At 33.4% G+C, this 25,502-nt stretch overlaps 1 protein-coding gene across 6 annotated transcripts in view; it reads right to left on the bottom strand.

Annotated features, from left to right (window-relative positions):
- POLK (DNA polymerase kappa) overlaps nucleotides 1-25,502 on the bottom strand; it is a 119,702-nt gene that overhangs the window by 35,468 nt on the left and 58,732 nt on the right. For all 6 annotated transcript variants that reach the window (XM_069096242.1, XM_069096241.1, XM_069096245.1 and 3 more), the window contains 2 exons: nucleotides 23,557-23,676; nucleotides 4,788-4,940 (listed from right to left, as the gene is read on the bottom strand). In XM_069096242.1, coding sequence (XP_068952343.1) covers nucleotides 4,788-4,940; nucleotides 23,557-23,676 — 273 coding nt within the window. The remainder of the gene's footprint in view (nucleotides 1-4,787; nucleotides 4,941-23,556; nucleotides 23,677-25,502) is intronic.

The following is a 25,502-nucleotide window of genomic DNA, read 5'->3' as shown; positions in this document are numbered from 1 at the left end:
CATCCTATGGCAGGCAGATTCCTACCACAGACTCTTCTTATCCCTGTGCTTCAAAACACATGTCTGTTGAAGTACCAAGGAGTAATCACCTGGGTACTATCCTTCCTATTCACTTTAGCCTTGCCTCTCCACAGTTCTTATCCTCCTCTGTTCTCCCACTCCATTGCAGCCACTGGATCTTTCCTATAGTGTTAAACTAAGTTATCTTAGATTTCATCTTTAAAATCTTTTCCACTATTTTTGAAACCTCGCTTTTCCCAGAAGACAATGTATCCCTGGCTATTCTCTCCACTAGCAACAACTATGCCTTTCTCCTTGGCCTCCAAGTTCTAGATCAGGAAGAAGAATAAACATACACTTACAACCTTACACTTTCAGACTCTCCCTTTGCTCAATCCAATAATCTCGCGTTGGGTTCATTCCATCTTCCCCACCCAGTCATGTATGGGCCTTCAGGTTATTCGTCCTCCTTTCTCAGGGAGTTCAGTATCTGGCTCATAGTATTCCTTTCTACTTTCTCCTTCTCTCCTCCCCCTCCCCCATCACCCTCCTTCACTCTCTTGCCTATCTACTGAATATCCCAGAGCCATCTCAAACTTAATAATCCAAAATAGAGCCCATTTTATTCTCTCTTCTCCAAACATTTTTGCTGGTGGCTTCATCAAATTCTCAACCAGGTTAACAACCTTGGAATCATAATCACTGACTTCCCTTCCCCTTATTTCTCACATCCGATCAAACGTGTGGATCTTGCATCTACAGCTTCTCTTATATCTGTTCCCTTTTCTCCACTTTTACTGCCATCTAAATTATTACAACAGCCTAATTGGCCTCCTTGCTCCCAGTCTTTCCCCTTCTCCAATCCATGCTTCACATATGTGCAAAACTTATAACACTTACCATCTGTTCTACTTAAACTGGACTACTAGTTGCTTCCTATACACAACATCTTCTGCCCATCTCTACAGATTTGCATAAATAATCTCCTAAGGCTGGAATGTAACCATTTCTGACCAGGAAAAACCCTTGCTTCCTTCAACATACCACTTTTTACTTTCCAGAATATGCACAATAAGCCCTTCCTGATTTCTCCACCCTCACCTCAGTTATTAGCACTCTCATCCTCCTGTATGTTAAACTTTTATGTATTTTCTATTTTTACTTGAACACATGTTGTTGGGGTAGCTAGGTGGCCCAGTGGATAGAACACTGGGCCTGGAGTCAGGAAGATTTATCTTCCTGAGTTGAAATCCAGCTTCAGACACTTACTAGTTGTGTGACCCTGGTCAAGTCACTTCACCCTATTTGCCTTGGTTTCTTCATATATCAAATGAACTGGAGAAGGACCACTCCCATATCTTTGCCAAGAAAACCCCAAATGGGATCACAAAGAGCTGGACATGACTGAACGACAACAATAATACATGTCATATACCCTTTCCCTCATCCAGTGAAATAAGAGCTCCTTGAGGGTAGGAATTATTTGATTTCTGTCTTTGGGCCCTCAGGACTAGCACAGGGCCCAAGAGTAAGCATTTAATAATATTTGTTGAAGTGAAATTTACTATGCATTTTGTTTACAGATTATGGATTCTTTTGGTCACTCCTGAGCATTTAAAAACAACTTTCTAGAATACGGTATTGAATTACCTTTATTTATCTAAACTTTCTGGAATATCAGTAATATTGAGATTGCTACAGATCTCAATCCTCAAGATCTGTCACTTAAATCTGAAAATTTTCTGATTCTTTATATAACCTAGTGAATTTTTTTTTTAACCTGTATTTCTAGATGGTAGGTTTTGTAGTGGATAGAGTAATGGAATTAGAAAGATATGCACTCATATCTGGCCTTAGACACTTAATAGCTATATGGCCCCAGATAAATCACCTAATCTTTGTCTGCCTCAGTTCCCTCATCTTTAAAATGAAGATAATAATATCTACTTCCTAGGGTTGTTGTGAAGATTAAAGGAGATTCTGTTGTTGTTGTTGAGTTGTCCAGCTGTGTCCAACTCTTTGTGACTCCATGGACGCCATGCATACCAGGTCCTCTGTAAAGTGCTTTGCAAATCATAAAGCACTGTATAAATGCAAGCTCTTCTTTATGATGATGATGATGCGAGGTTCTGCTCTGCTGTAAGAAGCCTGCTGTCAGCTGATTCAACAGAATTTTCATCTGAGTTTTTTCTATTATAGTCTCCATACTGTTAATTTTCTTCATTATTTCCTCTTGGTTTTTTAAAAGGGCCTTTTAATTCCAGCTTAAATTTTTTCCCTATGATTCCTCTAAGTTCTTTGTAGATAATAAAAGTAATTTGGAGTTAGTTCTTTTAAGAAAAAATTGAGCTATATTGGGAGAAAAAGGAGGAACAAAGGAGGAAAAGAGTACAGCTAAGGGTGGATGGGACAAAGAGAATCATGAGCTGCTTAATTCTGCTTTGGCTTTTCTTTTTACTAAGGAGAATGATTTTTGTAATGGAAATGATGGAATAAAAATGGCTAATAGAGAGTCGCTATCCAGATAGGCATGGAGCACCAAATTGAATAAGGTCACTTGGTGCAGATCAGCTATGTCCCTCAGCTACTAAAAGATGTGGCAAATGTGGCTGTCCTTCTGGAGAGATAGTGGGTTCTACTTCTGCAGGTGGTCTTTAAGCAGAGGTTTGGGTGATCACTTGTCAGATATGTTATAGTGGAGATTCCTTTCAGGTATGGGTTAGAAAAGATAGATGCCCTTCTAATTCTAAATTCTGTGATTTGTTTATCTTCCAATTTTCTTATCAGTGTTAATTTGTGCTTAATTTCTTTAAATGTGTCATTTATTCATTTGAGAATTTTGGGATATCTTTCTTTCAAAAAAAACCCCATTCAACAAGCATTAAATATCTACTATATGCCAGAGGTTGGGGAACAAACACAAAAATGAAATAGGCCCAGCATTCAAAGTACTTTTATTCTATCAGAGGAGACAATATAAAACATTAATAACAAAAGAAAGAGAATAGAAAAATGCTATCTGAAAGTTCAAAAGTGATCTTATGGTTAGGAGTTCAGAAGCATTTTGCCTTGTATACAAATGATATATCAAGCCACTATGATTTCATGGGAACTCCCAGTGTGGGTCCTCCCTCTGATGCAGATTGCCACACACATATACATATACTATTCTATCAGTGAATCTAGTTTAATTCCTCTTAATGATAAGCAATTTGATCTTGGATAGTGAAAAAACTCTCAGGACAAATGATTTTTAGGATCTCTCCAAATGAATTACTTTTTGCATTTTAGAAGTTTTAGTTGCACTGTATTTTTTTTTAAATCACATTGGCACCTAGTTTGCTATTTAGTTGATTTTTATTATTTTTTTTAAGCATTGGGGTTAAATAACATGCTCAAGGTTACACGTCCAGTTATTATTTCTGGGCATGGTACTAAGTATCAGAACCCGGATTCGATCCCAGGTCATCCTGACTCTGGGGCTGGTGCTCTTACTCACTGCGTCACCTGGCCACCCCTAAGCAATTGGGGTTAAGTAACTTGCTCAAGGTTACATGGTCAGGTGTTTCTGGGTGGGTGCTAAGTGTCTGAGCCCAGATTCGATTCCCAGGTTATCCTGATTCTGGGGCCGGTGCTCTTACTCGCTGTGTTACCTGGCCGCCCCGATTTTTATTATTGTTGTATGGTAGGTTTGGGGGCTATTATTTTCTTCTCTTTGGTCTCTTGGTTTATTTTAATGGATACTTCAAAAAATTCAATTTTGTTTTATTTTCAGTTCCAAACTCTCTCTCTCTCTCTCTCTCTCTCTCTCTCTCTCTCTCTCTCTCTCTTTCTCTGTCTTCCCCTTCTCTAGCAACTGAGAAGACAAAAAGAAAAAAGAAAAAGAACCCATTACAAATATGTATAGACATGCAAAATAAATTTCCTAATTAGCCATGTTCCAGGAAAAAAGAAAGAAACAGAAGAAAATATGCTTTAACTTATACTCTAACTAAGTCCTTCAGCTCTCTGTGTGGAGGTGGGTATTTTTCATCATGAGTCACTGGAATTATAGTTGGTCATTATGTTGATCAGTGACTATGTCTTTCAAAATCGATTATCTCTACGATAGTGTTATTATTGTGTAAATTATTTTTTTTAATTCTGCTCACTTCATTTTGCATGAATTCATTCAAGTCTTGCTAAATTCTTCTAAAACCATCTCCTTTATCATTTCTTACAAGATAATAGTATTCTATCACATTCATATACCGCACCTTGTTTAGCCATTCCTTGACTCATGGGCAACCCCTAAGTTTCCAGTGTGGTTCAAATGTACTTTTTTGGTCAATCAAGTTTACATGTGGAACTCACTCATTTCAAACAAACTAAAAGCAAATTCTGAAGGACATAATATTTCATAATAACTTTAGTAGTTAGAAATCAAGAATAGAGAGTTCCTTTCCCTTCTTCAAATCTCTTCTTATTTGAAATATTTTGCTAAGAAAAAAAGCAGCCAGGTCCCAATTGGTGCAATTAATGAATGCAGTGGAATGGTTACATTATTCAAATTCATACTGCCTATTTCCAATGGGCTGGTACCAATTACCATATTCATACAATTATTACTTCAATATATAGTGAGAATTGAAATCCATACTACTACTTCACAGAATTTGTTATTCACATTAATTGGGATCTAGCTGTAATTTGGAAAGGAAAGAACTAGAACTTATGTCATATACCTATAGGAACTTTCCTTGACTTTTCTGTGTCTACATTCTTTTCTGTCTTTGATCTTTACTTACCAACATACTCATTGATCCTACTGCAATGGGTTTATCCCTCAGTTCTGGATTGTCTCTCATTTCTACAGCTGCATAGAAAGCATCCATATCAATGTGTATTATAGTACAATGCAGGTTACGGTTCTGTTCCAACTCCATTGCAAGTTTGTCAACCTTAATGGAAAAAAAGGAGGAACACTTTAAATACATATTTTGATACTGAAAAATCCCAGTTCTACCATATTGTTTACTTTTAGAAGAAAAGTGTTAAATATGAGTCTTCAGACAAAGAATATCCATAAAATATATTCAGTAACCAGAGAGGGCAGAATCATGTTATGCCCCAAACTGCCTATGCAGTCTCTATTACTTGATCACTTTATTCTTTTTAAAATTAAAATTTTATTTTATTTATTTCCAAATTCTTATCTTCCTTATTTCCTCATTTTCCTATTATTTTCCAAATTTTTATTTTATTTAGTTCTGAATTCTTTCCTTTCCCCATCATTGTATAAGGCAATCCCTTCTACAATAATAACATATATATATATATACACATATATGAAGTCACACAAAGCATACCTCTGCATTATTTGTTCTGAAAAAAAGTTACCCTTTATTCTTTTGAAAAATTAAAAAGATTTCCTTGTCAAATTAAAAAGAAATTTATTTATATACTTTTAGTTGACAATATTCAGTTCCACAATCCCTTGAGTTCCAAATTTTCTCTCCCTCCTTCTCCTTTTCTCCCTCTCCGCCCCCCCCCATGGCAGCATGCAATCAGATATAGACGAAAATTTTTTTAAAAAAATGTTCCTTCCTCCAAATGTGTATTACGTAATGTATCAACATCACCAACAATTGATGGATACCAAATATTTGTAGTTGGTTTTAAACCTGCATACTTGGAGTTATGCAGGATAGAAGCTGAACAGATTATTTATTGTATGTGGCTATTGTAAAAGGTATCCAGCATTGTCACAACAATGCTGGAATAAACAGCTGCATGGACAGTATCCAATACTGATTCAGCAGTTGAGTCAAAATTTCAGCATGACTTCCAGGATTACTTCCAAGAATAGATCAAGGATCATGTTATAAGCTAGTTTGGCAGTTTAAAACTCAGAAGTGATTAGGTAAAGAGGAAGTGAAATTGAGGTACTACCATTCCATTCCCTCAATATTCCCATTTCAGTATGGACAATCAATAAAAACTATAAGTTCAGCTGAGAAAATAGAAAGTGAATGCAAGATTAGACCACATATTGAACTGCAGAGCCATTTTCTACTTGATAGCTAAATTCCTATTCCTGAAAAAGTAAATGTTGAGAATCCTTTATTAGCAATGGAAAAGAAGATGATGGAACATTGTATATACTGACTGTCAGAACTGATGTGTTAGTTAATTTTACTCAACTCCTCCGTGTGACCCTGGGCAAGTCACTTAACCCCAACTGCCCTCCAAAAAGCAAAAGACAAATTTTTACTCAACTCCTTTTCCCCCTTCTTTTTGATATTTTTTTGTTACAAGGGATAACTTGCTAGACAGGAGAAAGATAAGGAAAAGATTCAGAAATGAAAGGAATATATATCCCTTTATAACAAAATATATAAAAAAAAATTTTACATGGTAGAAAATCATTCTTAACAGGATGTATCTGTTAAAAGGGAGATAAAAAATTGCCTTCATATACTTCAACACAAGGAAATTAGTTCACTTAATTAGAGTCTGGTCTATTAGAAACACGATGACTTTTAAGAATGAAAAGAGAAAATGATACCCTTTGCTTCTAATGATGATTAGAACAAGACATAGCAGCAGGTAGTCTATAAATATTGTGATGTGCAAAGAATGTTTCCATCAACAATACTAGCAGCAACTATATCCAAGATTATAGAATGTTGCACAAAATACACTTTAAAAAAAAAAAAAGATTTTATTGAAATACAAAGAGGGTTGAAACTAAGAGCATTCTTCCCTTGACAGTTATGTAAATGGTAAAGAGATCTCAGACTTTAATACCTTCAATTAAAATCATTAACTTGAAAACTACAGGCAGAAATATAAGGCAAGTGAATAGTGTTAAGCTTAGAATTTATGAATATTACTATTTGAAAAGAGAAATGAGTTAATGGCAAATTCTACCCAGGTCTTCTTTTATATAACAATATCATTTTAGTCAAAACAGTGATCCATCAAAATGGGGAAATTCAAATCATGAACATCTGAGCCTTTGGATTTAACAAAATATTACAGCTGATAATAAAAGAAAAAAAAAGAGTTTTGAGTACAAGGGAGAAATCATTAGACCTTCTTTTACTTCAATTATTAGTCTACAAAATGATGAGACTGAACTAGCTTTCCAAACTCCTTCTGGGCTCTAAAATTTTGATAATGCTTTCCTCTCTAAGGCTAAGTTCCACCTACTCTGTTTTTATCTTTTATCTAGGTACTTACATATACATACACATATGCATACACATATATCCACATATGCATATATACTTTTTGATATATCGTCTCAGCCCACTAGAATATAACACATAAGCTAGAATATAATTAGAATATAAGCTCTTTGAGGGCAGGGACTGCTTTCTGCTTTTTTTGGTATGCCTAGGACTTAGAAAAGTGGCTGGCACATAGTAAGTGTTTAATAAATGACTGCTGATTGATTCATAGCCTGATTTTCCTTAAGCTCCTAGAAATGAAATCTTCCCAAGGAAAATTTTACAAAGAGATAAATCATTGTGCATGGTGACCTAAGAAAAATATATCCTAGCAAGGGGGAAAAAATCACTTCTTTTGTGTTATATATGGCTAAAAAAATTTTTTTGTATTCAAATAACACCTGTTTTCAAAAAGGTAGAAATACACAGCTTCCAGGAAACAAGTAACAGTTTCTGAGTTTAGGTTTTTAGGATAGATCTGACCAGACTGCCATACCACTAGACAAAAGTCAGATCATTCTTTGAGAAAAGTTATTGAAGATGAGGACTGAATTCTTTTGCACTGCACCAAGACTTGCACAGTAGGCCCGCTGAAAGCAGGATGAATGTTAGGCAGGAGATGAGCTAAAGAAGATCACTAAATAAATAGGAATTATTTCTTATGGAGTCCATCATTCAATAAAATTGACCTATAGAATTTATGGGAAGAGAAATTTTGGATTAGGTCCCTTTGTCAAGTAGAGAAGCTCCAGAATGTAGGGACAAAGAAAATGGCTTGCACTCTAGTAGCAAATATCATTTCATTAAATAGAAGAAACTATCAGTTTAAAATTAGGCAATACAATCTAAATGTAAGGAAAATTGCTGACAGAGAAAAAGAAGGTACTCAATCTTTAGACACTTGAAGAGGGATGAACATTTGTTTAAGCAATATCCTTTCATTTTTCATGACATTCATTGCTAAATCATAACATAACATGTCCCTGTAAGGGACAATCAATTAGCTTAAGAAAACAACAACTATGTAATATGTTATAGGGACAATTAGGCTGCACAGTGTTTACAGTGAATGGCCTGGAGCCAGAAGGACTCATTTTACTGAGTTCAAATCTGGCCTCAGATACTTACTAGATGTGTGACTCTGGGCAAGTCACTTATTCCTGTTTTTCTCAGTTTTCTCATCTGTAAAATGAGCTAGAGAAGGAAATGGAAAACCACTCCAGTAGTATCTCTGCCAAGAAAACTACAAATGGATTCACAAAGAGTTGGACATGACTGAAAATGACTGAACAACAAACGTGGTATAGAGACAAAATAGAAAAATACCAGTTTACAGATACATAGTCTTGATAATTCATATGTACCAATCTAGACCGGTCCCTGCTAAAATCCCAAAGCCTCACCATGACACAGAGGTGACATAAGAAGGCTATGCCAATGGAACATAAACTTTGGAAACCCTGGAGAGATTTCTAGTAAGGGAAGAACTAGTTTATCTAAATTTGCAAAGACTATGAAGTTAATACGTAGTTGGCTATAGAGACTCATTAAACCACCAAGATTAATGGTGTGGAGGGCTTGTGCCGACATGGCTGCAATCATGGTTCCCTCAAGTACTAAAGCAATAAGAAATTATTAAAACTGGGTTAATCTTTACAAAAATAATGACTCTCCATCACAAACTGCTGACTAGGAAGGAATGAAATCCTTTGAGACTATGTTGAAAAGATAATTGAGAAAATCAATGATTACAAAGAATTTAAAAGCATATAATACTTTTAAGTTGATTTAAAATGTATAAGTAGTTTTTTAAAGTTAAATAACAGAAAAGTGACACTCTAATAAAAATAATCTGGAAGTTAATAAATCTGGGAGCTTAAAAAAATGTTTTGAAAAGGACTGGGGCCTATGATAGCATCTAGCTTCTATCTTTATCATTACAATGACAAATAAGTTTGTTTGGGAACTTAGCCTGGGCAAGTCTACTCTTGCAATATTTTTGGTAGGGCCTGCTTGATGAGTGTGTATGACTGAAAGTTCCTTCCTTAACTGCTTACCAATGGGATTTTTGTTTTTGCTTCTTTCCTGTCACTAGTGCCCCAAAGGGAAGGGAAATGATAAACATAAATTAAAGCACAGACTCACAAGACACAACCCAAAAGGAAATTAGGTAAAGTCAAAAATGAATTTTGGGCAGTTTAATAAAAAAAAATGCAATTATGATCCACAATATTAAGACCATAATTTTTTAGGAAGGACATTCCCTTCAGTCAGATAAATATATCTTCATTATGACATTAGTAAATGTGGGAAATAGTAGAGACAATTTTAGAAACTAATTAAAAAAAGACTCTGTGCTGATTTTTAGATTACATCTGGCAAGGATATAGTGATTTAGAAGTAAATGGTATCAGTCTGGATTACCATTCTTTTGGATATAGTTCTTGGCTGGCACATAAACCAGAATCTTGTCATAAAGCACATCATGTCTTCTTTCATTAGAAAAGCATATACTATAGTTTCTTTCCACCCACACAGAAAAGCAATACCCTCTCCTTAGAATTAGAATTGGACAGCACCTCAGATCTCCCTTCTTTGTCAAACCAAGGAAATTTATCTGCAAGAAAAAGCATATAGCATAATTATAGCTGATACTAACTCTTAGTTTTATTTTGATACAAAATGATTTGTACCCTTTCCCTATATCTATTTGTGAAGAAAAGCATGGCATCATATAATTCTTTATTTCTATAACATCCTCTTCCCAGTTTTTCATTGATAAAATCCTAATCCTTCAAAATCCAGCTCAGAAACTGTGTACCCCATGAAGCCTTTACTGCTCCTCTAAGAGATATCTCTCTCTTCCGAACTCTCAAAGGTTTTGTTTTACACCTGGCCATTCATGACAAAGGTTGGGAGGGTAGAGAGAGACAGAAGAATGTCATGGAAGGCTGTACAATTGTATGATAGTCTGTTCTTTTTCTTTGTCCCAAGAAACAGTTCAATCTGGGGAGTGGGGGTGGTTATGAGAAATGACTTGGACACAAAAACAACAAAAAATCAACAAAACACTTTTATTTTTTAAAAAGGAAAGAAATTTTTCTTTCTCTTATGGTACTTCTCACATTTTAACTTGCATTATAGTTATTTATATGACTATCTCATCCTCTCTATTAGATGCTGAAACTTTATGGCAGTTTATCTTTGTTTTTCACTTATCTTTGAATCCTCCAAAGAAGCCAGGACAAGCAGGCACTCAGTAAATATTTAATGAATAAAAGGATGGATGGAAGAGTGAAGTGAGCAGAAAGAAGCTACATAGAGAGCAAATAAGAGTTTATGAATGGAAACATTAAAGCTAGATTTAAGAAAGAAAAAAGTAGTTGTGGTGAAGCTTCTGAGAAACTTTTAAAAAAATGCATAAAACCAATATGATACAACTGTTTTCATGTAGCTTCTCCATTTTCTTGAAAAATATGACACTAGATAAAGTTTCAGTTACTAAAAGCAACTGAATGAGATTAAAATTAAATATATATGTGTAAATAAAATATTAATCTAGAAAATAGAAGCGTGAGGCATGATTGTCAGATGAAGAAAGGGGTGTGACCCTTGAAAAATGTTAACACTGAATTATTTTCTGGAAAGGGAAATGGAAATAAATAAAGGCTAAATTTAAAAGCCTGTCCAATAGGGAAAATCCCATCTCTTATTCACGTATTACACTGAGAGATCTCCTCTGTGTACATGACTACAGTGGAAGTGAGTCTAAATAGTTGCCCAAAGGAAACCTTCTAAAATTCCACTTCCCTTTATGATTCAGACGTTCCATTTTCCTCTACCTCTATTATTCATCCATATCTGAACTCTTAATCTCTCTACATCTAACAGTTCTACATTACTGATTTTATACACTCTACTGAAATCCTATTAGTGCTTTTTTCCTTCCATTTCTCCTATTACAATTTTACTTTCGAAACAGACTAAGTTCTGTTCCAACTACCTAATATGTAGGTCAGCCTAGTATATTACATGCAAAAGAGAAATTAATTTTAAACATCAAATTTCTATAATACAACATGTGTAATATACCTCTTGTTTTTACTTAAATTTCTTCCCAATCTCTTAGCTAAAATAACTCCAAATTACCAAAGAAACAGAGACATATTGTGTATCATTTCCTTGACAGGTTCTATCTATACATGGTAAGTAAACTGGACTAAGGCATGGAGCTCCCTTCATGCCTGATACTTCAAATCAATTATTTTTTGTTCTTTTTTTCGCTTTTTGGAGGGCAATTGGGATTAAGTGACCTGCTCAAGGTCACAGGCTAGGTTTGTGTTAAGTGTCTGAGGTCAGATTTGAACTCGGGTCCTCCTGACTCCAGGGCTGGTACTCTATTTACTGCACCACCTAGCTGCCCCTCTTTTTTTATTCTTTAAAAATTTCAAAGATTTTTTTCAGTTAATATTATCTCTACTTCCCATCTTCCCAAAATTGAAATAAGAAGGAAAATGAAACCTTTGAAACAAAGTAAAACAAACTCCCAAATCTCCCAGGCATCATTTTGCATCTAACTTAAGTCCTATCTTTCAGGCAGTGAACAGCATGCTTTATCACTGGTTCTCTCTAATTGTGGCTTGTCATTGCAGTAATCAAAGTTCTTAAGTCTTTTAAAGTTGCTTGTCTTTATAATGTTGTTACTGTGTACATTGTTCTCCCAATATTGTTCACTTCTCTGCATCTGTTCATAAAATCTTCCCAGGTTTCTCTGAAACTATTTTTTTTTTCATAATTTCTTATGGCACAATAGTATTTCATTACATGCAAATACCATAATTTGTTCATATATTCTCTGAATGATAGGCACTGCCTTGAGTTCCCAGTTCTTTGCAACCACAAAAGGAGCTGCTATTAAGTATTTTTTGCACATATGGATCCTTTTCCTCTTAGTTAAAAAAATATTATTTTATTTTGTCAAGTATCAGGCATTCACTTTTCCCTTCTGCCTCACCCCAGGGGAAAAATAAGGAGAGAAATACAGAATACCTGTATTACATAAATACAATTAAGCAAAAACATGTTACCACATTAGTCTCATCCAAAAATGAATTATATTTTCTGTATATTAGCTCATCGCTTTGTCATGAGGTAGGTAGTGTTATTCTTTTTCAATACGTTAAAATCATAGTCAACAATCTACTTGATAATAGTCCTTATTAAGATTTCACTCTACATCAGTTCATATATCTTTCCTAATCTCTCTGAAACCTTTTTCTTCAACTCTTACAGAAAAATGGTATTTCATCATATTCATATACCATAATTTGTTTAGTCATTCTCCAGCTGATGGGCATCTCCTTAGTTTCCGTTTTTTTTGCACCACAAAAAGAGTCGCTATAAATAATTTTGTACAAATAGGGCCATTTCCTCTTTCTTTCATCTCTTTTGATTATAGGCCTAGCAGTGGTATTATTGAATCAAAGTTACTACTTGCTATGTTTTTATGAATAATCATAAATTGCTTTCCAGAATGTTTATACCAACAGTGCTTCTATTTGTCTGCTTTCCCATAGCCCTGTCAACATTTGCTATTTTCTTTTTTTATTATCTTTTCCAATGTGATGGGTGTAATATGATATCTAAGAATTGCCTGTATTTCTCCAATTAGTAGCAATTTGGAACATATTTCCATATGGCCATAGATGGTCCAGTTTTCTTCCCCTAAGAACTGCCTATTCATATCCTAAGATCATTTATCAAGTGGGGAATGGATTTCATTCCTATGATTTTTAATCAGTTCCTTATATATCTTGGAAATAAGTCTTTTATCAGAAAAATCTAATGCAAAGGCTTTTCCCCCCAGTTAATTGTTTTCTTTTTAATCTTAACTGTATTGGGGGTGTTTTTGCACAAAAACTTTTCAATTACATGTAATCAAAATTGTCCATTTTATCTTTTGTGATCCTCTCTTATCCCTTATTTGATCACATGGAGTTAAAATGATTAAAAATAAGAAACTGGAACAAAACCTATTATGCCACAGTTGAATACATTAAAAAAAAAAAAGCAGGTGTAGCAATTATGATCTTAGACAAGGCAAGGCAAAAAACATTTAATTAAAAGAGATAAACAGGAATATTACATTTGCTACACCATAGATACAACAGTAACAAATTTAAGCATAATGGATCCTTACTGGCTATATACTGACTTAGAAAATAAAAATTAACATTACCTATGTTATACTGCATTTTTACTTACTCAGTTAAACATTTATTTTATTCTGGCAGATATATACAAGGTTGACGCCTCTGCCATAGACAGCTTAAATTAATTTAAATACCTAACATATATTCCCTGAATGGCAGAGCATCAAATATTTAAAGGAAAAACCTTGATTACAAAGAGAACAAGTAAATCTGTAACAATGGGGGAACTTGCTGTACCCCCTTTTATCTGTAAGTAAATTTAACCAAAAATAAAAAGAAAGAAGTTAAAGATCTGAAAAGAATTTTAGAAAAGTTGGGTACAATAGACCTCTGGCAATTATGTAATGGAAATGGGAAGGAGCATACACATTTCTCAACCATGTGAGAAATCTTTACTAAAATTAGGCATGTATTAAGACATAAAAATCTTACAAATAAATGCAGAAAATCAGAAATACCAAACACATCCTTTGTTGAGCACAATGAAATAAACATTATTAAAGAAAAGGCCACTAGAAAAAGTATTAAAAATCAACTGGATACTAACTTAATCTTAAAGAATGGGTTGATCAAAGCCCAAATCACAGAAAAGATAATTTCAATAAAGTTAATGACAAAAACATACTAAAAATTTAGAGATGCAGCCAAAGCAGTCCTTAGGAGCAAATTTATAATTCTAAATTTTTTTATTAAAAAAAAAAAGAGAAAGAATAAATCAGTCATGAATTAAACACCCCCCCCAAATTAGGTAACTCATATTAAACATAGAAATCCTGAAAGTCAAGGAAGAAATTTTAAAAATTGAATAAATAAAACAAGGAACTTTTAAAAAGCCAATTCATTACCTAACTTGATTAAAAGAAATGAAAAACTAAATTGTCACTATAAAAAAGAAAAAGAAAATTTTTCAACAAGAATAATGAATATTATTATAAACTATTTCCACAACTGTATATCAATAAAACTGACAATTCATAAAAAATAAATGATTATTTACAAAATAATAAAAATAGCCAGATTAACAGAACAAGAAATAGAGAATTCAAATAATCTCAGAGGAATTGAATAAAACATACGTGAACTCTAAGAGAAAAAAAAAACAGGACTAGATGACTCACAAGTGAATTTGATGAACTTTCAAAGAACAATTCATTACAATATTACATAGACTGTTTGCAAAAACAGCAAAAGAAAGGATCCTACCAAAATCCTTGTATGACACAAATATGGTCTACATATGTGAGCCAGGAAGAATCAAAACAGAAAAAGAAAATGGTAGGCCAGTATCTACAGTGAACTCTGATGCAAAAATGTTTTTTAAAAAATAAAGAGCTACTAAATAATCTAATTCTAAAGAATGAGTAGGTTAAACAACAAATCATAGAAACAATCAATAACTTCATACAAGAGAATAAAAATAATGAGACAACATACCAAAACTATGGGATGCAAGTGAAATCAATCCTTAGGGGAAGTTTTATATCTCTGAATGTTTACATGAATAAAATAGAGAAAAAGGAGATCAATGAATTAGGCATGCAACTGAAAAAGCTAGAAAAAGAACAAATTGAAAATTCCTAATTAAATACCAAGTTAGAAATACTGAAAACCAAATGAGAGATTAATAAAATTGAAATTAAGAAAACTATTGAACTAATAAATAAAACTAAGAGTTGGTTTTATGAAAAAACCAATAAAATTGGTAAACCTTTAGTCAATTTGATTAAGAAAAAGAAAGAAAACCAAATTATCAGTATCAAAAACGAAAAGGGTAAATTTACCTCCAAAGAAGAGGAAATTAAAACAATAATTAGGAATTCTTTTGCTCACTTGTATGCCTATAAATTTGACAATCTTAATGAAATGGATGAATATTTGCAAAAATATAAACTGCCCAGATTAGCTAAAGAAATAAAATACTTAAATAACCCCATCTCAGAAAAAGAAATTGAACAAGTCATCAGTTAACTCCCTAGGAAAAATTCTCCATGACTACATGGATTTAGAAGTGAAGTCTATAAAACATTTAAATAACAATTAATCCCAATACTTCATAGACTATTTGGGAAAATTGGTGGAGTCCTGCAAATTCTTTTTATGATACAAATATGGTATTGATACCTAAATCAGGTAAAGCCAAAACAGAGTTATAGACCAATTTCCCTAATGAATACAGATATGAAAAATTTAAATAAAATATTAGCAAAGAAATTATAGCAATTCATCACAAGAATAATTATACTTTGATAAGGTAGGATTTATTCCAGGAATGCAAGGCTAATTCAATATTAGGAAAACTATCAGTAATAGATCATAACAACAAAACTAGAAGAAATCATAAGGTTATCTCAATAGATGCAGAAAAAACTTGACAAAATATAAAACCCAGTCTTATTAAAAACACTAGAAAGCATAGGAATAAATGGAGTCTTCCTTAAAATGGTAAGTAGCATCCACCTAAAACCATCAGCAAGTATTATATGTAATAGGGATATGCTAGAAGCATTTCCAAAGATCAGGGGTGAAACAGGGATGTTCACTATCACCCCTGTTATTCAATTTGGTATTAGAAGTGTTAGCTGTAGCAATAAGAAAAAGAAATTGAAGGAATTAGATTAGGCAAAGACGAGACTAAGCTATCACTTTTTACATATGATATGATGATATACTTGGAGAATCCTAGAGAATCAAGTAAAAAAACTACTTGAAATAATAGCTTTAGCAAAGTTGCAGGATATAAAATAAACCCACATAAATCCTCGGTATTCCTATATATTTCTAATGATTTCACTTGCATGCCCAAGAGCAAGAAATAAAAATTCCATTTAAAGTTACTGTAGACAGTACAAAATATTTGTAAGTCTATCTGCCACAACAAACCCTGGAATGATATGAACATAATTTCAAAACACTCTTCACACAAATAAAGTCAGATCTAAATAATCGGAGAATCATCAGTTGCTTGTGGTTAGGCCGAGCTAATATAATAAAAATGACAATCTTACTTAAATTTATTATTTACCTATTTAATGCCATACCAATCAAACTGCCAAAAATTATTTTATAGAGCTAGAAAAAAAATAAAATTCATCTGTAAGAATAAATGATCCAGAATATCAAGGGAATTAATGAAAAGAAATGCTAGGGAAGGTGGCCTAGTCATACCAGATTTTAAACAATATTATAAAGCAGCAATCATCAAGACTACTTGGTACTGGCTAAGAGATAAGAGTGATGGATCAGTGGAATAGATTAGGTACACAAGACACAGTAGTCAATGCCTATAGTAATTTATTGTTTGGTAAACCCAAAGATTCTAGTTTCTGGGATAAGAACACACTATTTGACAAAAATTGCTGGGAAAACTGGAAAACAGTATGGCAGAAACAAGGCATAGACCAATATCTTACACCATATACCAAAATAAAGTCAAAATGGGTTTATGATCTAGATACAAAGGCTGATACTGTAAGCAATCTGGGAGAGCAAGAAATATTTATCTGTCAGATTAATGGAGAAGGGAAGAATTTATGACCAAATAAGAGACAGAGAACATTACGAAATGCAAAATGAATAATTTTGATTGCATTAAATTGAAAAGTTTTTGTATAAACAAAGTTAATGGAATGAAGATTAGGAGGGAAGCAGAAAATTAGGAAAGAATTTTTACAACCAGTGTCTCTGATAAAAATCTTATTTCTAAAATATACAGAGAATTGAGTCAAATTTATAAGAATACAAATCATTCCCTAATTGATAAATGGTCAAAGGACATAAATAGGCAGTTTTCAGAGAAAGAAATGAAAGATATCTATAGGCATATGAAAAAATGCTCTAAATAACTACTGATTAGAGAAATGCAAATCAAAACAACTCTTAGGTACCACATCTTAGCGATCAGATTGACTAACATAACAAAACAGGAAAATGAGATGCTGGAGAAGATGTGGGAAAATTGGAACATTAATGCATTGTTGGTGGAGTTGTGAACTGATCCAACCATTCTGGAGAGCAATTTGGAACTATACCCAAACGGCTATAAAAATGTGCATACCCTTTGACCCAGCAATACCACTTCTAGGGCTGTATCCCAAAGAGATCATACAAGTGGGAGGAGGACCCATATGTACAAAAATATTTCTAGAAGCTCTTTTTGTGGTGACAAAGAATTGGAAATCAAGGGGATGCCCATCAATCAGGGAATGGCTAAACAAGTTGTGGTATATGAATGTAATGGAATACTATTGTGCTATAAGAAACGAGCAGAGAGACTTATATGAACTGATGCAGAGTGAGGGGAGCAGAACCAGGAGAACATTGTACACAATTACAGAAAGAGTGTATCTGTGATGACTAACCATAATAGACTAGGCTCTTCTCAGCAATTCAAGACTATAAGACAATTCTAAAAGACTCATGATGGAAAAGGCTATCCACACCCAGAAAAAGAATTACTGAGTCTGAATGCAGATTGAAGCAAACTACTTGCTCTCTCTTTTGTTTTGTTTTGCTTTGTTTTCTCTTTTTTGTTGTTCAGTCCATTGGTTGTAATTTCTTTACAATTTGTCTAATGTTTTGTGTAAAAGTATATGTGGAGCCTACTGGATTGCATGCTACCATGATGGGGGAGGGGGAGAAAATATGGAAATCAAAAGCTTGTGGAACTAAATGTTGTAAACTAAAAGTAAATAAATATTAAAAAAAAATTTTTTTTAAAGCAATTGGGGCTAAGTAACTTGCTCAAGGTTATACGGCCAGGTGTTTCTGGGTGGGTGCTAAGTGTCTGAGCCCGGATTCAATCCCAGGTCATCCCAACTCTGGGGGCGGTACTCTTACATGCTGTGCTACCTGGCTGCCCCCCCCCAAATTTTTAAATAAAAAATAAATAGAGGTTAAAATAAAATATCACAAAGATTATACACTATGGCCATGTTAGATTTATGCCAGGAATGCAGTATTGGTTTAATATCAGGAAAAGTATAAACTTAATTAACCACATTAAAGACGAAAACAACAAAAATCATATGACTATTTTAACAGAGATAGAAAAACCTTTTGACAAAATACAATACCCATTTTTGTTATTAAAAAAACACCTTTCTATTAAAAAAAGACCTTTCTTTTTTACAATAATTAACTTTTAGTTTTTAACATTCACTTTCATAAGATTTTGAGTTTTAAATTTTCTCCCTTTCTCTCTCCTCCCCCCCCCAAGAGTGCATGCAATCTGATATAGCCTCTGCATATACATTCATATTAAACATATTTTCACCTTAGTCATGATGTAAAGAAGAATTAGAACCAATGGGAGGAACCATGAGAAAGAAGAAACAAAACAAAATAATAAAAGAAAAAGAGAGCAAATAGTATGCTTCCATCTGCATTCAGACTCCAAAGTTCTTTCTCTGGATATGGATAGCAATTTCCATCATGAATCTTTTGGAGTTGTAAATAAACCTTCTTTAACATGATAAATAGTATATATATAAAACCATGAAACAGCATTAATGTAACAAGCAAAAACCAGAATCCTTTTCCAATAAAATGAGGGGTGAAACAAGGATACTCAATGTTATCACTTCTATTTGACAAAGTACTAGAAATGCTGATTATATAGCATTAAGATAAGAAAAAGAAATTAAGAGAATAAGCACAAGGAACAAAATTATCACTTTTTGCAGATATGATGGTGAGCTTAAAGAAACATAGTCAACTTGAAATTAATTGAAACAATGAATAACTTTAGCAGTTACAAGCTAAAAAATAAATACACACAAATCATCAGTATTTCTGTATAATACCAATCAAACTCAGCAAGAAGAGATAGAAAGAAAAATTCTATTTAAAATAATTACAGAATATTTAAAATACTTACAAGTCTACTATACAGAAGTACTATAGAAATACAAGCACAGAAATATAGACCTGATTAATTAGAGAAATATTAACTGCCCATGGGTGGGATGAGCAAAATTAGAATACTGCCTAAATTAATTTACTTACTTAATATCATATCATCATACTACCAAAGTACTATTTTATAGAAATAGGAAATATAATAATGAAAGTCATATGGAAGCACAAAAGGTCAAGAATCCCAGTAAAAATAATGAAAAAATAATGGGAATGAAGAGACCAAAGAGATCTCAAATTATACTATAAAGGAATAATTAAAAAAATATGGCACAGGTTAAAAAATAGAGAACATTAGTGGAACAGATTAGGTACACAACATTAAGAAGTGAATGAATCTAGTAGCCTAGTGCTTGATAAATACAATAACTCCAGTTACTGGCATAAGGACTATTTGATAAAACCTGCTGAGAGAACTGGATTGCAGTATTGTAAGAAATCAGATTTAGAACAATATCTCACACCCTATACCAAGATAAGCTGCAAATGAATAATAGCTCAGCTATAAAAAGTCATATCATAAACTAGAAATACACGCAAAAAATTCTTTCTCAATTCTATAGATAAGACAAAAGTTATCTTTCTTTGATCTTTGATATCTTTGGGGCATAGATCTAATAGTGATAACACTGGATCAAAGGGTATACACATAAATTATAACCTGTTCATAGTTAAATTGCTTTCCAAAATGGCTAAACCAATTTGCAGCTCCACCAACAATGTACCTGTTTTCCCCCAGTCTAACCGCATAATGCCTAATATATAGTTAGCACTTAATAAATGTTTACTGACTTGACATTTGTCATTTTCATTTTTTGTCATCTTTGCCAATATGATGAAATGTGAGGTAGAGAACTTCAGAGCTGTTTTAAATTTTAATTTCTCTAATTAATAATGCTTTGAAACATTTTTCATGTGGCCACTAATAGCTTGTGTTTCCTTCTTTGAAAACTACCTATTCATCCAAAGAACCTTTATCAATTGGGAAATGGTTCTTATTCTTATAAATTTGAATCAGTTCTCTTTATATCTAGAAATGAGATTTTTATCAGAGAAATTTGTTTCAGAGTTCTTTCCCAGATACCTATTTCTCATGGATCCTATAGTTCTGACATATAGCTCTACTCCATTTGTTTTCAATCCTCTACCATTTGCATACTTTCCTTGAGAGAAAGCCCAGTAATAGAACCAATAATCAACATACATTCTTGCAACTCTCCTATCAAAAATCAGAAGAAAACCTACACATAATACTTCAAAAATAACAGACATTTAACAACTCTATGTTTTGTTTCATAAATAGAACATGTTTTCCAGATCTTTTAGCCTATAAGTTTGTTTAGGAATGTAAAATTTGTTATTTATACAAGAGGTAGTACTAATGCATTTAATACTTCAAAAAATAATTTCAAAACTATAGCTAAAGTAATATTACAAGGTAAAAATAATAATAAAGAGTACAAAAGCCCAAGAATGTTGATTGCATAAAATTTTAAAAATAATTATATCATGGTTAGATTTGGAGTTGGAATACATTATAAGTAGATTTTATGACAAATATATGAGATATCCCATTTTGTCCCTGATTTAACTGATAATAAAATTTCCCAAATTATCTAAAATACAGTATTTGTATTTTTACAATTGTGACTTAGTTTTCACAAAAAGATCAGTCTATGTTGTTTACAAAAAGAATTATTTTTTTGCAATGAAAAAATCTTCCAAATCACCAATAATGAGAGAAATATAATTTAAAACAACTTGTTGGCTCTACCTCATGCTCACATAATTGGCAAGCAAGGTAAAAAAAGAAAAAGAAAATTGTTAGAGGGCATATGAAAGAATAGGCACACTAAAAGACTACTGGTGGAGTTCTGAATAGGTCCATATATTCTACAAAGTATGGAACTATACCCCCAAAGTCACTGAACTATACATAGTCTGATACAGCAGTACCAATACTGGTATAACATCCGAAGAAATCAAAGAAAGAAAAAAAAAAGGACTCAAATGTACTAAAATATTTATAGCAAAAATTTTTGTTGGAGTGGAAAACTGGAAACTAGGGAGGTGCTTATTAAATAAGGAATGGCTAAACAAATTATGATTTGCAAAAGCAATGGTATATTACTATTGCATTTTAAGAAATGATGAAAAGAATAGATTCCAGAACTTAAAACAGCATCTGGTACATAGCAGGCACTTAATAAGTATTGATAGATTCAGATGAATTGATGACAGCTTGTATGAACTGACATAGAATGAAGTGAGCAGGATGAGAAGAACAATTTATAAACATTACAAAGAAAATCAATTTTGAAAGACTTAAGAACTCTGATTAATGTAGTGATTAAGCATGACTCTGGAATACCAGTGATGAAGCCCATTCCCTACTTCCTGACTAAGAGGTGGTGAAAGAGGACTGCAAAATGAGACACGCTGTTGGGCGGGTTTGTTTTGCCAAACTATGTTTGTTTGCTACAAAGGAAGTTTGATTTTTTGGGTTTTTTTGCTTTTTCTAAATCTGGGGTGGGGGTGTGATTTGAAAAGGAGGGAATGTTAACAATAGTAATGCTTCCCTACCCCAAAAAAGGAGCATAATTAAAGCACTTAATGAACAGAGAAGAAAAGAAGTTCAAAAGGGGGCACAGACAAGGACAGCTTTGAAATTAACATATCTAATTTATTATATCCTTTATTAAAAAGCATGTGTAATGTAAAAAAAAACTATATAATGGAAATTCATGGTTTAATATACAATCATCTTTTTTGCGTGGTTTTTTTTTGCATATGAAAATGCTCATGTTTGTTAGGGTTTTTTAAGTTAAGAATAACAAAAAAAAAAAAAAAGGAAATTGTGAAAAAGGTCAACTTTAGCCATAATCAAAATTTGATACTGTTGTATTTTGTTAAAAATTTACATCTTAATTGACATCATCAACACATTAACGATTAAAAAAATTTTTTTTAAATGCACAACCATGAGTATTCAAGAGATTATCATTATTATTATTATTATACAAAGGGAAGAGAATAAACTGCAAAGGGAACCATCGGAGTAGAACTCTGTCTGTCAGCTTCAGATATGTCAAGTTACACTCCTCTCTTCCACACACATTTACCAACCTGCCTTCTCCCTCTTACTGTGACTACAGTAATTAAATCAACATTACTGCTGTTGGAAGGACATGACAATCATTTGCTGTACACTGCACTCACTAACTCTGTGACTTTTCTAACCAAAACATTCCTTCCTGGTAACCACCACCCTATATATGTTCTGTCTTCCTAAAAGAATTTAAGTTTCTTCAGGGCAGAGGCTGTCTTACTTCTCATATTTGTATATGCCTGGACTTGGAATACAGTAAAGATTTAATACTTCTTATTCAGTCACAATATGGGAGTACAAGGGAAGTTTTCTCCATCAGGCATGCTTTTCATTTTAGATGCAGAAGTTCCAAGAAAGGAGCAGCCAGGTAGCACAGAGAGTAAGAGCACTGGCTCCAGTGTTGAGAAGACCTGGAGATTGAATCCCGGACTCAGGCACTTAGCACCCACCCAGAAACACCTGGCCATGTAACCTTGAGCAAGTTACTTAACCCCAATTGCTTAGGGGCGGCCAGGTGGCTCAGCGAGTAAGAGCACCGGCTCCAGTGTCGGGATGACCTGGATCAAATCCGGGCTCAGATACTCAGCACCACACCCAGAAATAACTGGCCGTGTAACCTTGAGCAAGTTACTTAAACCTGATTGCTTTAAAAAAAAAAAAGTTCCAAGAAGCCTGGTAAACAGTTTGTTATACTGGAAAGAGTTGCCACAAGCAATGAAAAACATACTATATTTTTATTTTTAAAATTCCTCAACTCTAGCGCTTATATCATAAGAGATAGATTTTATTATGTAAATTGAAATTTTAATCATTCCATATTGACAAAAAAAGCTTCTTTGTGGAACAGATTTGAACAGATAATTGCCTGGATGCTTTTCAGCTAAATGAACTCTCTCAAGATACTAATATACCATGTAGCCTGACCCAATTTTCTGCTTCATAATTTAAAGGGCATTAGACAAAAGTCATATTTGTCAGATAATACTTGAACATACTACATCATATAATGGCAACAACAGCAGGAAGGATGTGCTGTTCTCTCCTCAGCTCTTCCCGATCCTCAAAGTACATACTAACCACTATTAAATAACAACAATTTCGTTATTACCTGTAGTTGTGCTTTCCAGAGCTGCTGGGTGGTAATTTGAGATTTTTGTTGCATCATATTTTCAATTCGTTGGTTTACTTGCTTTTCCTTTTTGAGTTCATTTTCATAAAATTTAGACCCCTATGATAACAACAAAAAGCACAGGAAAAATGTTTCCAGAAACTCATTTTATTTCCTCATAATTTATGAGAGACTAACAAAACTCTAAAGACAATTCCTTAATTTTCTTGGGTAGCATTACCTTAAAAGAAATCTAAAGGAGGTTCATAAACTATTATAATTCTCATTTTGGAGAACAATTTATATGATCTATAGGTTAATGCTGAATAATGCCTGTAGTAAGAACAAGAAACAGGCTGGTTGCTTATACTTCTATTCTTAGAGCCATTCATTTTGTTTGCTGAACTGGGCTTTTTGCTTTGGCCAAGGGGTAAATTAAAATATTTTGTTAAAACTGGATCTCTGGTGTTGCAGAAGACTAGGGAAATGCAAAAACATTCTCTCTCGTCATTTAAATTAGAGCAAAACCCTACCCTACACAAATAAAATATTCTATTCCAAACTATTAGGTTGGAAAAATAAGTGACAAATAGAAATACAATCTATTCATTTGTTCTCTACTGTGAATATGTCTAAATTTTGGTGGAAATTATGACAAAATACCTATTAAGGAAGCAGGATAAAGAATAATCTAGTCTGTGTAAGGCAAATGAAGCTTAGTTCAGCTATGTATATTTTGTCATTAACACACAATATACATCTTTTGCCACTTCCTTGGAGAAGGAAAGAGAAGGGAATAACCATGTACATGATACCTACTATATGCTAGGCACTGGGATAATTGTGTTTTTTTTTTAACAACTATTAACTCATTTGATCCTTACAACATTCTAAGTGCTACTATTATTCCCATTTTATAGATGAGGAAACTGAGCCACTAAGAGGTTGAGTGATCTGTCCAGGGTTACATAGCTAATAAATGTCTGAGGCTATATTAGAACTATGGACTTCGTGATTCCAGGACCAGCGCTCTATCAACTATACCACCAGCTGCCTCTAAAAGAAAAAGAAAAGGCAGTTACTGAAAAGACAAAAGGGGCAGGTGGTGGGATGAGGGGACAGAAATGTAGAGCACATAAGAAAAGAAAATTGTGTTAAGAGTGTCAGGAATTCCTGACAGAGAGTGAAGGAAACCCAGGGAACTGAGGAGCAGCAGAAGATAACAGAAGAAACAGCTATGACGGTGGTCTCCAACATTGATTTAGAAGGAGGATCTGATATAATGTAGTTGCACTATTAGAATCCATTGACTGAGAAAACATATAATGCAGGATCAGTTTTGGATGAATCTGCTTTATTAATTGAATTTAATGTACTGAAAGTAATAATACATATGCGTGTGAGGTATTTGTTCAGCCTAAGGAAGGTATGTTTATTTATTATGCAAAGTCACCAGTACATAGCTGGTCAGAACTAAACGTAATGGGAACAAAGCTGAATTTGGAGTCCTATGGTCTGAATTTGAATTCTGGATCTGCCACTGACTACCTATATGACCTTGAGCAAGTAACTTACAGCCTCTATGAGCCTCAGTTCCCTTTCCTTTAAATAAAACAACAGGACCTCTAGAGACCCTTCCAGCTCTATACCTATGATCCTATGATACAAAAACGACAATGCTTCTTAAGCACTGTCTAGGTTTGGTAGAACTCCTTATAATAAACCCCAGGGGTCCTCACCTTAAAGTCTGGGGATCAATGACGAAGGAAAAAATCAGGACTGGAACTGAACTTTGCAATGAAGATCCAGAGACATTACTCTGTAAACTTTGACATTTAATTTGTTACCTCTAGACTTTTTCTATTTGTTTATTTCCAAATATGATCTCATAAAGTTGTTTACCATAAAAATTCTTAGAAAACATAAAAGAATGTGATGTTTAAGGG

This window comes from Petaurus breviceps, unplaced genomic scaffold (genome assembly GCF_028583685.1).
Source record: "Petaurus breviceps papuanus isolate PSGF00001 unplaced genomic scaffold, PetGlider_PUasm1.0 229, whole genome shotgun sequence".
Lineage (NCBI taxonomy): Eukaryota > Metazoa > Chordata > Mammalia > Diprotodontia > Petauridae > Petaurus > Petaurus breviceps.
Note: the sequence above shows the minus strand (reverse complement) of the source record. Positions and strands in the feature narration are given on the sequence as shown.